General features: G+C 39.8%; 1 protein-coding gene across 1 annotated transcript in view; it reads left to right on the top strand.

The window, feature by feature from the left end:
• TTN (titin) overlaps positions 1-12040 on the top strand; it is a 274368-nt gene that overhangs the window by 70975 nt on the left and 191353 nt on the right. Inside the window, 21 exon segments of the mRNA XM_021075901.1 lie at positions 1535-2098; positions 2628-2909; positions 3010-3288; positions 3693-3971; positions 4063-4341; positions 4454-4741; positions 4855-5133; positions 5226-5507; positions 5603-5881; positions 5993-6271; positions 6372-6650; positions 6777-7064; positions 7190-7468; positions 7622-7903; positions 8004-8282; positions 8404-8682; positions 8796-9074; positions 9177-9464; positions 9716-9994; positions 10226-10507; positions 11704-11982. Coding sequence (XP_020931560.1) covers positions 1535-2098; positions 2628-2909; positions 3010-3288; positions 3693-3971; positions 4063-4341; positions 4454-4741; positions 4855-5133; positions 5226-5507; positions 5603-5881; positions 5993-6271; positions 6372-6650; positions 6777-7064; positions 7190-7468; positions 7622-7903; positions 8004-8282; positions 8404-8682; positions 8796-9074; positions 9177-9464; positions 9716-9994; positions 10226-10507; positions 11704-11982 — 6183 coding nt within the window.

The raw sequence follows: 12040 nt of genomic DNA, 5'->3' as shown, positions 1-12040 counted from the left end.
TTCAGGGTAGTTTGGTGCTACTAAAAAGCAAATGATGTCCCAGTATATCTAATAATTTGGAACCAGTTAACCAATTAAGAACAGAATTACAAAATAAAAAAAAAAAAAACAGCGCTTAAGACAAAAGTTAAACAAATCCTAATAAGAGATAGGGAGCTAGCATAGGGCTTGGAACTAGGATTCTGACCCTAGGCTTTATTACAGATTTAAAAATAAGAGTAACTATACACATATTCTGTTCTCAGTTTCCCAGTGACACACAGGATGACTTTTAAGTAGTTAATCCTCATCAGGTGTTTGAATGTCCTCATCAGCAAAAAAATTAGTAGCTCTTTTTTCTTTCTTTCTTTCTTTTTTTTTTTCTTTCTTTCTTTCTCTCTTCTCTCTCTCTTTCCTCTCCCCTGCTGCTTTTGCTTTCTTTCTACCAAGGGAAAGTGTGAGTATGAACTTATGAACTATGGTTTAATGTCAGGGTAGTACTGACTTGTCTTATTGACAGAAGCAATGTACTAAATGTCAGGGCGGAACTGTCCCTCGGTCTTCTTTTTCTTTTTTTTTTTCCCTTTTTGAAGTATACTTGATTGACAGTATTACCTCGGTCTTTTTTTTCAGTGAGAGCATGGAGGAGAAGGGCAAATGCAGCGTATCTCTTTGAGTTGAAAACATCAGGGTTCCCTGGAGCTTCCTCTCCTCCAGAGTTCTTTTGCAACAGAAACTCCCACCCCAAGCCCATGATGACCCATTCAGTGGTTTTTGCTTTGTGATCAAAGTGTCTCTATGCCACCAAGTGCATGACGTTATTCTTAATGACACTTTGGGAAATTTGTTTACCCAATGTAGGCTGGTTCAGTAATGGGACTAACCCTTGAGCTTCAAATCACAAGGAGAAAGGAGAGGGAGGAGGGTTTTTTTTTTTTTTTTTTTTTTAAATCAGAAAGAGAGGTTCCTAAAGACTTGCTTCTGAATGCAGAATGGAAATGGGAAATTACTGCTATAAATATTTTTACTAGTTTGAAACGAGTTAGCAGATGTATTTAAAGTTAAGCCATCTAAGGATTTGCCAGTGGTTTACATGAGGGTTAGAGAGACTTTACAAAACTACTCTAACTTTTTATCACTTAACATCCCTACTCTTCAGAAAAGTCAAGTACGTTTTCTTTATCTTCCTTGTACAGTCTTCCAATTTGCAGAATTAAAGTATCAGCTGAATGGCTTATCAAATAATTCAAACAATTAACCAGCTAGTAAAATGGACAAATCTTTAGCAATAGTTAGTTAATGTTGCAGAATAAAGGAACATTTGTTCTTTCCTTTGATAGAGACGTTCAAAGTGCCGTCTTGCTCCTCCATAAAAAACACTCTCATCCTTTTCCTTTGACACATCTTTTCATCTTATTAATACGTTACCCTACTTTAAATAATGTCTCATGTCTATCGAAAGTTATAACTCATCTTTTCTCTTTCTTGGAATATATAATTACAGCAAGAGCTTTGTGGGGATAAAATATAATGCTGAACACGTTTCTTTTTACAGAGGCATATCCACCAACCTTTTACTCCAGACCTAAGTCCATAACGACTTTTGTGGGTAAGGCAGCCAAGTTCCTCTGCACAGTGACAGGGACTCCAGTGATTGAAACCATTTGGCAGAAAGATGGCGTGGCCCTCTCACCTTCCCCTAACTGCAAGATTTCAGATGCAGACAACAAACACATTTTAGAACTCTCAAATCTTACAGTTCAAGATAGAGGGGTTTACTCCTGTAAGGCTTCTAACAAGTTCGGAGCTGACATCTGCCAAGCTGAGTTGATCATAATCGACAAACCTCATTTCATTAAAGAATTAGAACCTGTGCAATCAGCTGTCAATAAGAAGGTCCACCTTGAGTGCCAAGTTGATGAAGACAGAAAAGTCACAGTTACCTGGAGTAAAAATGGGCAAAAACTACCACCTGGGAAAGATTATAAGATCTATTTTGAAGATAAAATAGCATCACTTGAGATCCCTTTGGCCAAACTAAAAGATTCAGGAACCTATGTTTGCACAGCTTCCAATGAAGCTGGAAGCAGCTCATCTTCGGCTACAGTCACTATCAGAGGTAAGAAATGTGTAATTCTCCACTCCCTTCTTTGAAGAGATGCCTCAGTAGAAAAATTATTGACAAACAATGCAGTCAGTGCTTCTGTGATTAATTTCACCCAAGCAAATTTTTTTTTGGGGGGAAATCCCAGGCATTGTTTGATTTTTTTTTTTTTTAGTCTTCTTCAGAATTCACTTACTCTTGTTCATTTAAAACTATCTGCCATTAACAAGACTTGCCTAAAATTTCTTCCAAGAACCGTCAGTGTCTAGGCAATCCTTAACTATCTTCCTTCATAAAATTGTTCTTTGTATAAGTAGAATTTGTTTGGTTTGGGTTTTGTTTGTTTTATTTTTAATCAAAAGTTTGGGAAAGTATTTTGGAGACATGAAAAGCTGTGGAGTACACCACAACCTCTACAGAAATTTCATGAAGTTGTTGTGTGTGTATGTGTTGTGTCTTTTTTGTTGTCTCATGTCTACTTTTCTCTTGTGTAGTTTATGCTTCAGCTATCTTTCCCTTTCTCTTTTTTGTTAACTTCATGTAGAGCCACCATCCTTTGTGAAGAAGGTGGATCCCTCTTATTTAATGCTCCCAGGTGAATCAGCACGCCTCCACTGCAAGCTGAAAGGCTCACCTGTGATCCAGGTTACTTGGTTTAAAAATAACAAAGAACTTAATGAGAGTAACACAATCAGAATGTCTTTTGTCAATTCTGAGGCTGTCCTCGATATTACCGATGTAAAAGTTGAAGACAGTGGGAGCTACTCGTGTGAGGCAGTAAATGACGTTGGCAGTGACAGCTGCAGTGCTGAAATAGTTATCAAAGGTTTGTTCACTGGGTTGTAGTCCATTGTTTTTCTGAGAAGAGATTCTCTTTTTAATTGCCTGTAACAGATTACTTATACAATGCTTTTGTGCTTTTATAGAGCCTCCTTCTTTCATCAAAACTCTTGAGCCTGCAGATATAGTGAGAGGAACAAATGCCCTCCTTCAATGTGAAATCTCAGGCACTGGACCATTTGAAATTAGCTGGTTCAAGGATAAGAAGCAAATCCGAAGTAGTAAAAAATACAGGTTGTTTGCTCAGAAGTCTCTTGTGTCCCTGGAGATCTTTTCTTTTAATAGTGCAGACGTTGGTGAATATGAGTGTGTAGTTGCTAATGAAGTCGGGAAGTGTGGCTGTCTTGCAACACACTTATTAAAAGGTTAGTGACTGAAAAATTGATCTCTCTTTAATAAGTTGTCAAAATACCTTTCTTAAGCCATGGAAGGAAAACTGGTACTTTCTTTTCCTCTCCTAATCTTTGAAAATGTTTTGTCTTTGGTTTGACTTGGGGTCCTGGGAACAATCCAGTCTTTATTTTGAGACTTGTGTAAATGTTTAATCTCTGATAATAAAAGTGAATTGCGTAAGCCATTTGGGCAGCTGATAACCATGTATCTTCTATGCTTCTTTCTCACGGATGGAATTGTAATTTCTCTTGAATTGTGTTTTTTCTTCTAATTAACCAAAATTATAGATAAATGTAATCTAGATAAAATCCTTAAACGTATATGGTGTTGAAGTGTCTGGGAATTGATGTTTCTTATGCTCTCTTTCTTTTGCTAGAACCACCAACCTTTGTAAAGAAAGTAGATGATTTTACTGCACTAGCAGGTCAAACAGTTACCTTACAAGCAGCTGTGAGAGGGTCAGAACCCATTTCTGTCACATGGATGAAAGGACAGGAGATCATTAAAGAAGATGGAAAAATCAAAATGAGCTTTACCAATGGTGTTGCGGTCTTGATAATCCCCGATGTGCAGATTAGCTTGGGTGGCAAATATACTTGCCTGGCTGAAAATGAAGCCGGAAGCCAAACGTCAGTTGGGGAATTAATAGTTAAAGGTTCGTGTAGGAACATTTTAAGTTGATATATCCTTTTAAAATGAAACGTTAATACACACTTAGGGATTCTAACTATTTAATACCATTGTAGAACCTGCCAAAATCATTGAGAGAGCAGAACTGATCCAGGTGACAGCAGGAGACCCAGCCACGTTGGAGTATACAGTCACAGGCACCCCAGAACTCAAGCCCAAATGGTACAAAGATTGGAGACCTTTGGTGGCCAGTAAAAAGTACCGATTAAGTTTTAAAAACAATGTTGCCCAACTCAAATTTTATTCGGCCGAACTGCATGATAGCGGCCAATACACATTCGAGATTTCCAACGAAGTGGGCAGCAGCTCATGTGAGACAACTTTCACGGTATTAGGTTCGTATCTTTAGAAACCTATGCTTCCATATTCCTTTGAAACCCAACAAGTGACTGAAACTAAAATCACTGAGCGCTTTTCCATTTTTTTCTCTTCTTGTGCCATGAACAGATCGAGACATTGCTCCATTTTTTACCAAACCCCTCCGCAACGTGGATAGCATTGTTAGTGGAACTTGCAGGCTGGACTGCAAAATCGCTGGCTCCCTCCCCATGAGGGTGTCCTGGTTTAAGGACGGCAAAGAAGTAACTTCCTCTGACAGATACAGGATAGCCTTTGTGGAAGGCACAGCCTCTTTGGAAATAAGCAGGGTAGACATGAATGATGCAGGGAATTTCACCTGTCGAGCCACGAATTCTGTAGGAAGCAAAGACTGCAGTGGAGCCCTGATTGTGCAAGGTTGGCCGGGGACTATGCCTTTCATTCTTACATAGACCATGTTTAAATTAAGACTTCTTCCCTTTGATCGTGCCTCCTAACTCTTTGAAATTCTTTCTTACGCCCCTTCTTAGAACCACCCAGTTTTGTAATTAAACCTGCATCAAAGGATATTCTTCCTGGCTCTGCTGTCTGCCTGAAGAGCACATTCCAGGGGTCCACCCCTCTCACAATCAGATGGTTTAAGGGTAACAAAGAGCTAGTTTCCGGTGGAAGCTGCTACATCACCAGAGAAGCTCTAGAAAGTTCCCTGGAACTCTATTCAGTAAAAACCTCAGATTCAGGCACTTACACCTGTAAAGTCAGCAACGTGGCTGGAGCCATGGAATGCAGTGCAGACTTATTTGTAAAAGGTTTGCATCATTTTCCTGACCTCTTTGTGCTACCATTGTTCTAAGTTCTTTCCTCCTTCTCACAGTTCTTAATGACTTCCTTTCTTCCACAGAACCTGCCACATTTGTTGAAAAGTTAGAGCCATCACAGCTGTTAAAGAAGGGAGATGCCACCCAGCTAGCCTGCAAAGTGGCGGGCACTCCTCCAATTAAAATAACCTGGTTTGCAAATGATAGAGAGATTAAGGAGAGCAGCAAACACAAAATGTCTTTTGTGGAGTCCACTGCAGTTCTAAGACTGACAGATGTTGCCGTTGAAGACAGTGGTGAATATATGTGTGAGGCTCAGAATGAGGCTGGCAGTGACCACTGTGGTAGCATTTTAATAGTCAAAGGTTTGTGTTCACTTTGCCCATTGTGTTACCAAAGTTGTGGCCCAGAGCACAGACTCCTCCCCCATTAACTCAAAATAATTGCTTTTCTACCATAGAGTCACCTTACTTTACCAAGGAATTTAAGCCCATCGAAGTGTTGAAGGAGTATGATGTCATGTTGCTAGCCGAGGTGGCAGGCACACCTCCCTTTGAGATCACTTGGTTCAAAGACAACACAACACTGCGAAGTGGTAGGAAGTATAAGACCTTCATTCAGGATCAGCTGGTTAGCCTGCAGATCCTCAAGTTTGTGGCTGCAGATGCGGGTGAATACCAGTGTCGGGTGACCAATGAGGTGGGCAGCAGCACCTGCAGTGCCAGGGTGACTTTAAGAGGTTAGTGTTGGTTCTGATAATGGACTGATTTTCCTGCAGAGTTAGTGCTCATTTTTTAGAGCCAGTTTTGCTAGAGAGCTGGTCTTGATTGAGAATTCATTCTTCTGCTAGAACCCCCAGCCTTTGTAAAGAAGATTGAGAGCACCAGTTCCCTTAGAGGAGGCACCGCTGCCTTCCAGGCCACTCTGAAGGGCTCCTTGCCAATCACGGTGACTTGGCTAAAAGACAATGATGAAATCACCGAAGATGATAACATAAGAATGACCTTTGAGAACAATGTGGCCAGTCTGTACCTCAGTGGCATTGAAGTCAAGCACGATGGGAAATATGTCTGTCAGGCCAAAAATGATGCAGGAATTCAAAGATGTTCTGCATTACTCTCAGTAAAAGGTTGGTTCAGAGAGTTTGCTGTGGGTTTTAGGGGAAAAATGCTAATGCAAGTCTTTGAGCTGAGCAATTCACAACCCATACCTATCTTTGTTTTCTGCAGAACCTGCAACAATCATCGAGGAGGCTGTGTCTATAGATGTCACTCAAGGAGACCCAGCCACTCTGCAGGTTAAATTTTCAGGGACTAAGGAAATTACAGCCAGATGGTTTAAAGATGGCCAGGAACTGAGCCTGAGCCAAAAATATAAAATCAGTGTCACTGACACAGTCTCTATACTGAAGATTATTTCAACAGAAAAAAGAGATAGTGGCGAATACACTTTTGAAGTCCAAAATGATGTTGGGCGGAGCAGCTGCAAGGCTAACATTAATGTATTAGGTTGGTACAGTTTTTCTGTGGAAAGGAACTGGGCATTTCTATGCTCCTTCACATCTTAGAGCTTTATAGAAAATATAAATTGGTAGGTTGAATTAATGTTCTGTTTTTTGCTCTTTCATTGCATAGATCTTATCATACCACCCTCATTCACCAAAAAGCTGAAGAAAATGGACAGCATTAAGGGGTCTTTTATTGACTTAGAATGTATAGTGGCTGGATCACATCCCATAAGTATCCAGTGGTTCAAAGATGACCAAGAAATAACAGCTAGTGACAAATACAAATTCTCTTTCCATGACAACACTGCCTTCTTGGAAATCAGTCACCTGGAAGGCACAGACAGTGGGACCTACACTTGTTCTGCCACTAATAAAGCAGGACACAACCAGTGCAGTGGCCATCTGACAGTCAAAGGTTGGCAATTCTTATCTCCACCTCTCAAGAACTTATTGCTCTCTTATTTCTTAATTCTTACCTTTTCTGATCAGTTCTAAAATAAACCCTCCTTTCTCCTTCTGCTTCTTTTCCTTTCACACCAGAACCCCCTTACTTTTTGGAAAAGCCACAGTCACAAGATGTCAATCCCAATACAAGGGTTCAGCTAAAGGCACTCGTGGGTGGAACTGCACCCATGACAATAAAGTGGTTTAAAGATAACAGAGAGTTGCACTCGGGAGCAGCTCGCTCAGTTTGGAAGGATGACACCTCCACCATTCTAGAGCTGTTTTCAGCCAAAGCTGCCGACTCGGGGACCTACATTTGCCAACTCAGCAATGATGTTGGCATAGCAACCAGTAAAGCCACTCTCTTTGTAAAAGGTCTGGTCTCTACATCTCTTCAGTGTCTTGCTTGCTGGATATTCTTTGGGGACGGGGTGGCAGGGTGGAAAGAAGAGGCTTGAGAAAGCCATTTTGCTCGTTGACCTTTGGTTTATAAAATGTCCAACATCATATGTTTTCCCCCATCTTTAGAACCTCCTCAATTCATTAAGAAGCCCAGCCCCGTGCTAGTGCTGAGGAACGGACAATCCACAACATTTGAATGCCAAATAACAGGCACTCCTGAAATCAGAGTTTCTTGGTATCTGGATGGGAATGAAATAACAGCCATTGAGAGACATGGCATCTCCTTCATTGACGGTTTAGCCACTTTCCAAATTTCTGGTGCCAGGGTAGAAAATAGCGGGACTTACGTCTGTGAGGCTCGCAACGACGCTGGCTCAGCAAGCTGCAGCATTGAGTTAAAAGTGAAAGGTTCGTTACTGGATCTCATTCCCCTTCTGGCTGTTCTTCTGGCAAGGTCTGGGGTCTTCCCTTGAGTAAGCAGTTCTCTGTCTCCCTTTTGAATCTTTAGAACCTCCCACCTTTATCAGGGAGCTAAAGCCCGTGGAAGTGGTCAAAGATAGTGATGTGGAGCTGGAGTGTGAAGTTATGGGAACACCTCCATTTGAAGTCACCTGGCTGAAGAATAACAGGGAAATTCGAAGCAGCAAAAAATATACCCTGACTGACAAGGTGTCAGTGTTTAATCTCAACATAAACAGGTGTGATCCTTCAGACACTGGTGATTACCAGTGCATCGTGTCTAATGAAGGCGGCAGCTGTTCTTGCAGTGCTCGGGTCTCTCTGAAAGGTCAGTTAGACGCACAAGAAGCAGGTCACCCAGTACAAGTTCTGTCATGTTTTTCATCTTAGGATCAGGGGTAGGAGTTCAAATATGCCGCTTCTTTTCACACTGTCTCATTTAATCACAGAGCCACCATCATTTGTTAAGAAGATAGAAAATGTCACTACTGTTCTGAAAAGCTCTGCCACCTTTCAGAGCACCGTGGCTGGCTCTCCTCCCATTGCTATCACCTGGCTAAAGGATGATCAGATTCTGGAGGAAGACGATAATGTTCACATTTCTTTTGTGGACAACGTGGCCACACTTCAGATCAGATCTGTGGATAATGGACACAGCGGGAGGTACACGTGTCAAGCCAAGAACCAGTCAGGAGTTGAGAGGTGTTATGCTTTCCTGTTAGTACAAGGTGTGTAAGCTAGTCCCTTTCAAAGTTATTCTGTGGAGACAGTTTCATAAGCCATTCCTTATTTCCGTGGAATCATCAGCACAACTCATCCACGTTTTCGTTCTTTACTACAGAACCTGCTCAGATCATAGAGAAAGCTAAATCTGTGGATGTCACTGAGAAAGACCCAGTGACCTTGGAGTGTGTTGTGGCCGGAACACCAGAACTCAGAGTGAAGTGGCTTAAAGATGGGAAACAAATTGTGCCCAGTAGATATTTTTCGATGAGTTTTGAAAATAATGTGGCCAGTTTTAGGATTCAGTCAGTGATGAAGCAAGACAGTGGGGAGTATACTTTCAAGGTGGAAAATGACTTTGGAAGCAGTAGCTGTGATGCCTACCTGAGAGTGCTAGGTTTGTATCTTGGCCCCATTTAGCTTTTCTTATGTATGTTATATTGTTGGTAAACAAATGGCAACATATTAATGGATGTGTTTCACTGTTTGCATTGGACAGATCAAAATATTCCTCCATCATTCACCAAAAAATTAACCAAAATGGATAAAGTTCTCGGCTCTTCCATTCACATGGAGTGTAAGGTTTCTGGCTCACTTCCTATTAGTGCTCAGTGGTTTAAGGATGGCAAGGAAATCACTACAAGTGCAAAATACAGACTTGTCTGTCACGAGAACACTGTGTCACTGGATGTTAACAATCTGGAATTAGAAGATACCGCGAATTACACGTGCAGAGTCTCAAATGTAGCAGGGGACGATGCATGCAGTGGCATCTTAACTGTGAAAGGTTAGAGTTTCTTTACCTCTTCCTGATTCTTCTCTGTGACTGCTTATATTATAACATATCGCTCTTTCCAGGTGTCCTTTAGAGCTCAAAGTCTCCATAATTCTGTGTCTTTGGGTAGATATTTATTGCGTTTAATAAATACTCTCAGTCATTACCTCTTTTCAGTAATGTTTTCTTATATGTTCATAAAACTGTCAAAATGATCCAACTGCAAGGAATTTATTTATATCTATTTCTCTTAAAATCTTTAGAACCACCAAGCTTCCTAGTGAAACCTGAGTGGCAACAAGCCATACCTGATTCTACAGTGGAATTTAAAGCTGTACTAAAAGGAACACCACCATTTAAAGTAAAGTGGTTTAAGGATGATGTGGAACTTGCCTCTGGACCTAAATGTTTCATTGGTTTGGAAGGGTCAACTAGCTTCTTAAATCTCTACTCAGTGGATGCTTCCAAGACTGGACAGTATACTTGCCAAGTTACCAACGATGTTGGTAGCGACTCTTGCACTACAATGTTGCTTGTGACAGGTGTGCAAGTTTGATTGTTTTATGTTAGTCTCTCCGTGGTCTCTGGTCCTTTCTGTCATTTCTTAAAATGCAGCTACCCAGAAGAAAGTACCCTTTTTTCTAACACACTCTATTATGAACAGTAACTCTATTTGTTTGTGTTTTTCTCTTTCCTGTGTATTACTTCATTGAACTTTTGTTGTTTATCTCTGTTCTGCTCCCTCATCATCCTCTCTTTTCTTCACTCTCTAGAACCACCAAAGTTTGTAAAGAAATTAGAAGCATCCAAAATAGTGAAAGCAGGTGACTCAGCACGGCTTGAATGCAAGATAACCGGATCCCCAGAAATCAGAGTGGTGTGGTACAGAAATGAACACGAACTCCTACCCAGTGATAAGTACAGAATGGCTTTCATTGACTCAGTGGCTGTCTTACAGATGAACAGTCTCGGTACTGAGGACAGTGGGGATTTCATCTGTGAGGCTCAGAATCCTGCTGGTAGCACAAGCTGCAGTACCAAGGTTATAGTAAAAGGTAGAAACCTCTTTATTCTGTTCCTCATTACCTTAAACCCACCTTCTTCTCCCCTGTCTATCATAGCTCTTCATTCTTTCACTGTCATTTTTAGCTTCCATCTGAGATCATAGCATATTTTCCCAAACTAGTATCATTTCTCTTTTTAGATGTTTTCTTTTCTTAAGATCACTTACCTGTAGTCCATCATTCTGACGTATTTTTTTGTTGCTATTCATGTCAAAATTCTAATCACCTAAGCATAGTAGCCAAACAGTTCAAATTTGATGTTTCAAAAATAGTCAAAAAAACCCTCCCAATTAACTTTTTTCCTTTATTCAAATGTATATATATATATTTTATATATATTATATTTATTATATATATTAATATATATAATTAATATAATATATTTATTATATATATTAAATATATATAATTATATTTTATATATATTATATTTTTATATATATTTATATATATATTTTATATATATATAAAACATCATCCTCAGTATAATCTTTATCATTAAAACAAGCAATATTTACTACTTCTCTACATGATTCAAACAATACAGGTTTTAACCTGACATTTACAATAGGATGATTCTATATTTTTTTCCCTCTCTCAAAAATCAGTTCCTGTTTCTTAAAATTATGTCACTATACCTTGGTCCAAATAGTACTAGTATTTTCCTGAATTTTTGCCACAAAATCCAAGTTTGCCATGTTGTGAGGTAATTATTGCAATAACCATTTATTGACATAGAACACTTAGATTACAGATGTTATGGTAACTTTCATGTGTCCCAACTGTAAAGCATATACCAAAAAATTTTATCCCTGAAGTCAGTACTCCATGCAAATCATATTGATACATATACCTGGGTTTAAGGGGTTATTTAGGCAGGGTGGTTTTTTTTTTTTACATTTTTTTGTATCAATCTTTACAGTCCAAGAGAAATTAGTAAGGTGGAGTAGGCAGAATACTGAACTGCTCAGTAAGGTCCGTTAGGGTCTAGTCTGGGTTTTCTGTCACTGAAGCTGAGTGATTTTGTAGTCTGATGGCTTCTCTGAAGCTGTGATTCCTCAACACTAAAGTGATGGTGCTGGACCCACTATAGTATCTTGACTCTTTCTTCCAATTAAAAAGAAAGAAAGAAAAACATTCCATGAAATTAAATAGTTCAATTCATGAGAAATTCTTGTTTTTTACAGAACCACCTGTTTTTAGCAGCTTCCCTCCTGTGGTAGAAACCCTTAAAAATGCTGAAGTTAGTCTTGAATGTGAGCTTTCGGGCACACCACCCTTTGAGGTGGTCTGGTACAAAGATAAACGGCAACTCCGAAGTAGCAAGAAGTACAAGATTGCATCCAAAAATTTCCATGCGAGTATTCACATTCTCAATGTCGACACTTCAGACATTGGTGAATACCACTGTAAAGCGCAGAATGAAGTGGGAAGCGATACTTGCATTTGTACTGTAAAATTAAAAGGTAAGCATTATTACCTGCTCATGGAAGAAATGGCAGGAACATGCCACCTGCTCGTTTT

The sequence above is a fragment of the Sus scrofa genome, chromosome 15, assembly GCF_000003025.6.
Source record: "Sus scrofa isolate TJ Tabasco breed Duroc chromosome 15, Sscrofa11.1, whole genome shotgun sequence".
Taxonomy (NCBI): Eukaryota; Metazoa; Chordata; class Mammalia; order Artiodactyla; family Suidae; genus Sus; species Sus scrofa.
This window is presented reverse-complemented; position numbering and strand designations above follow the sequence as displayed.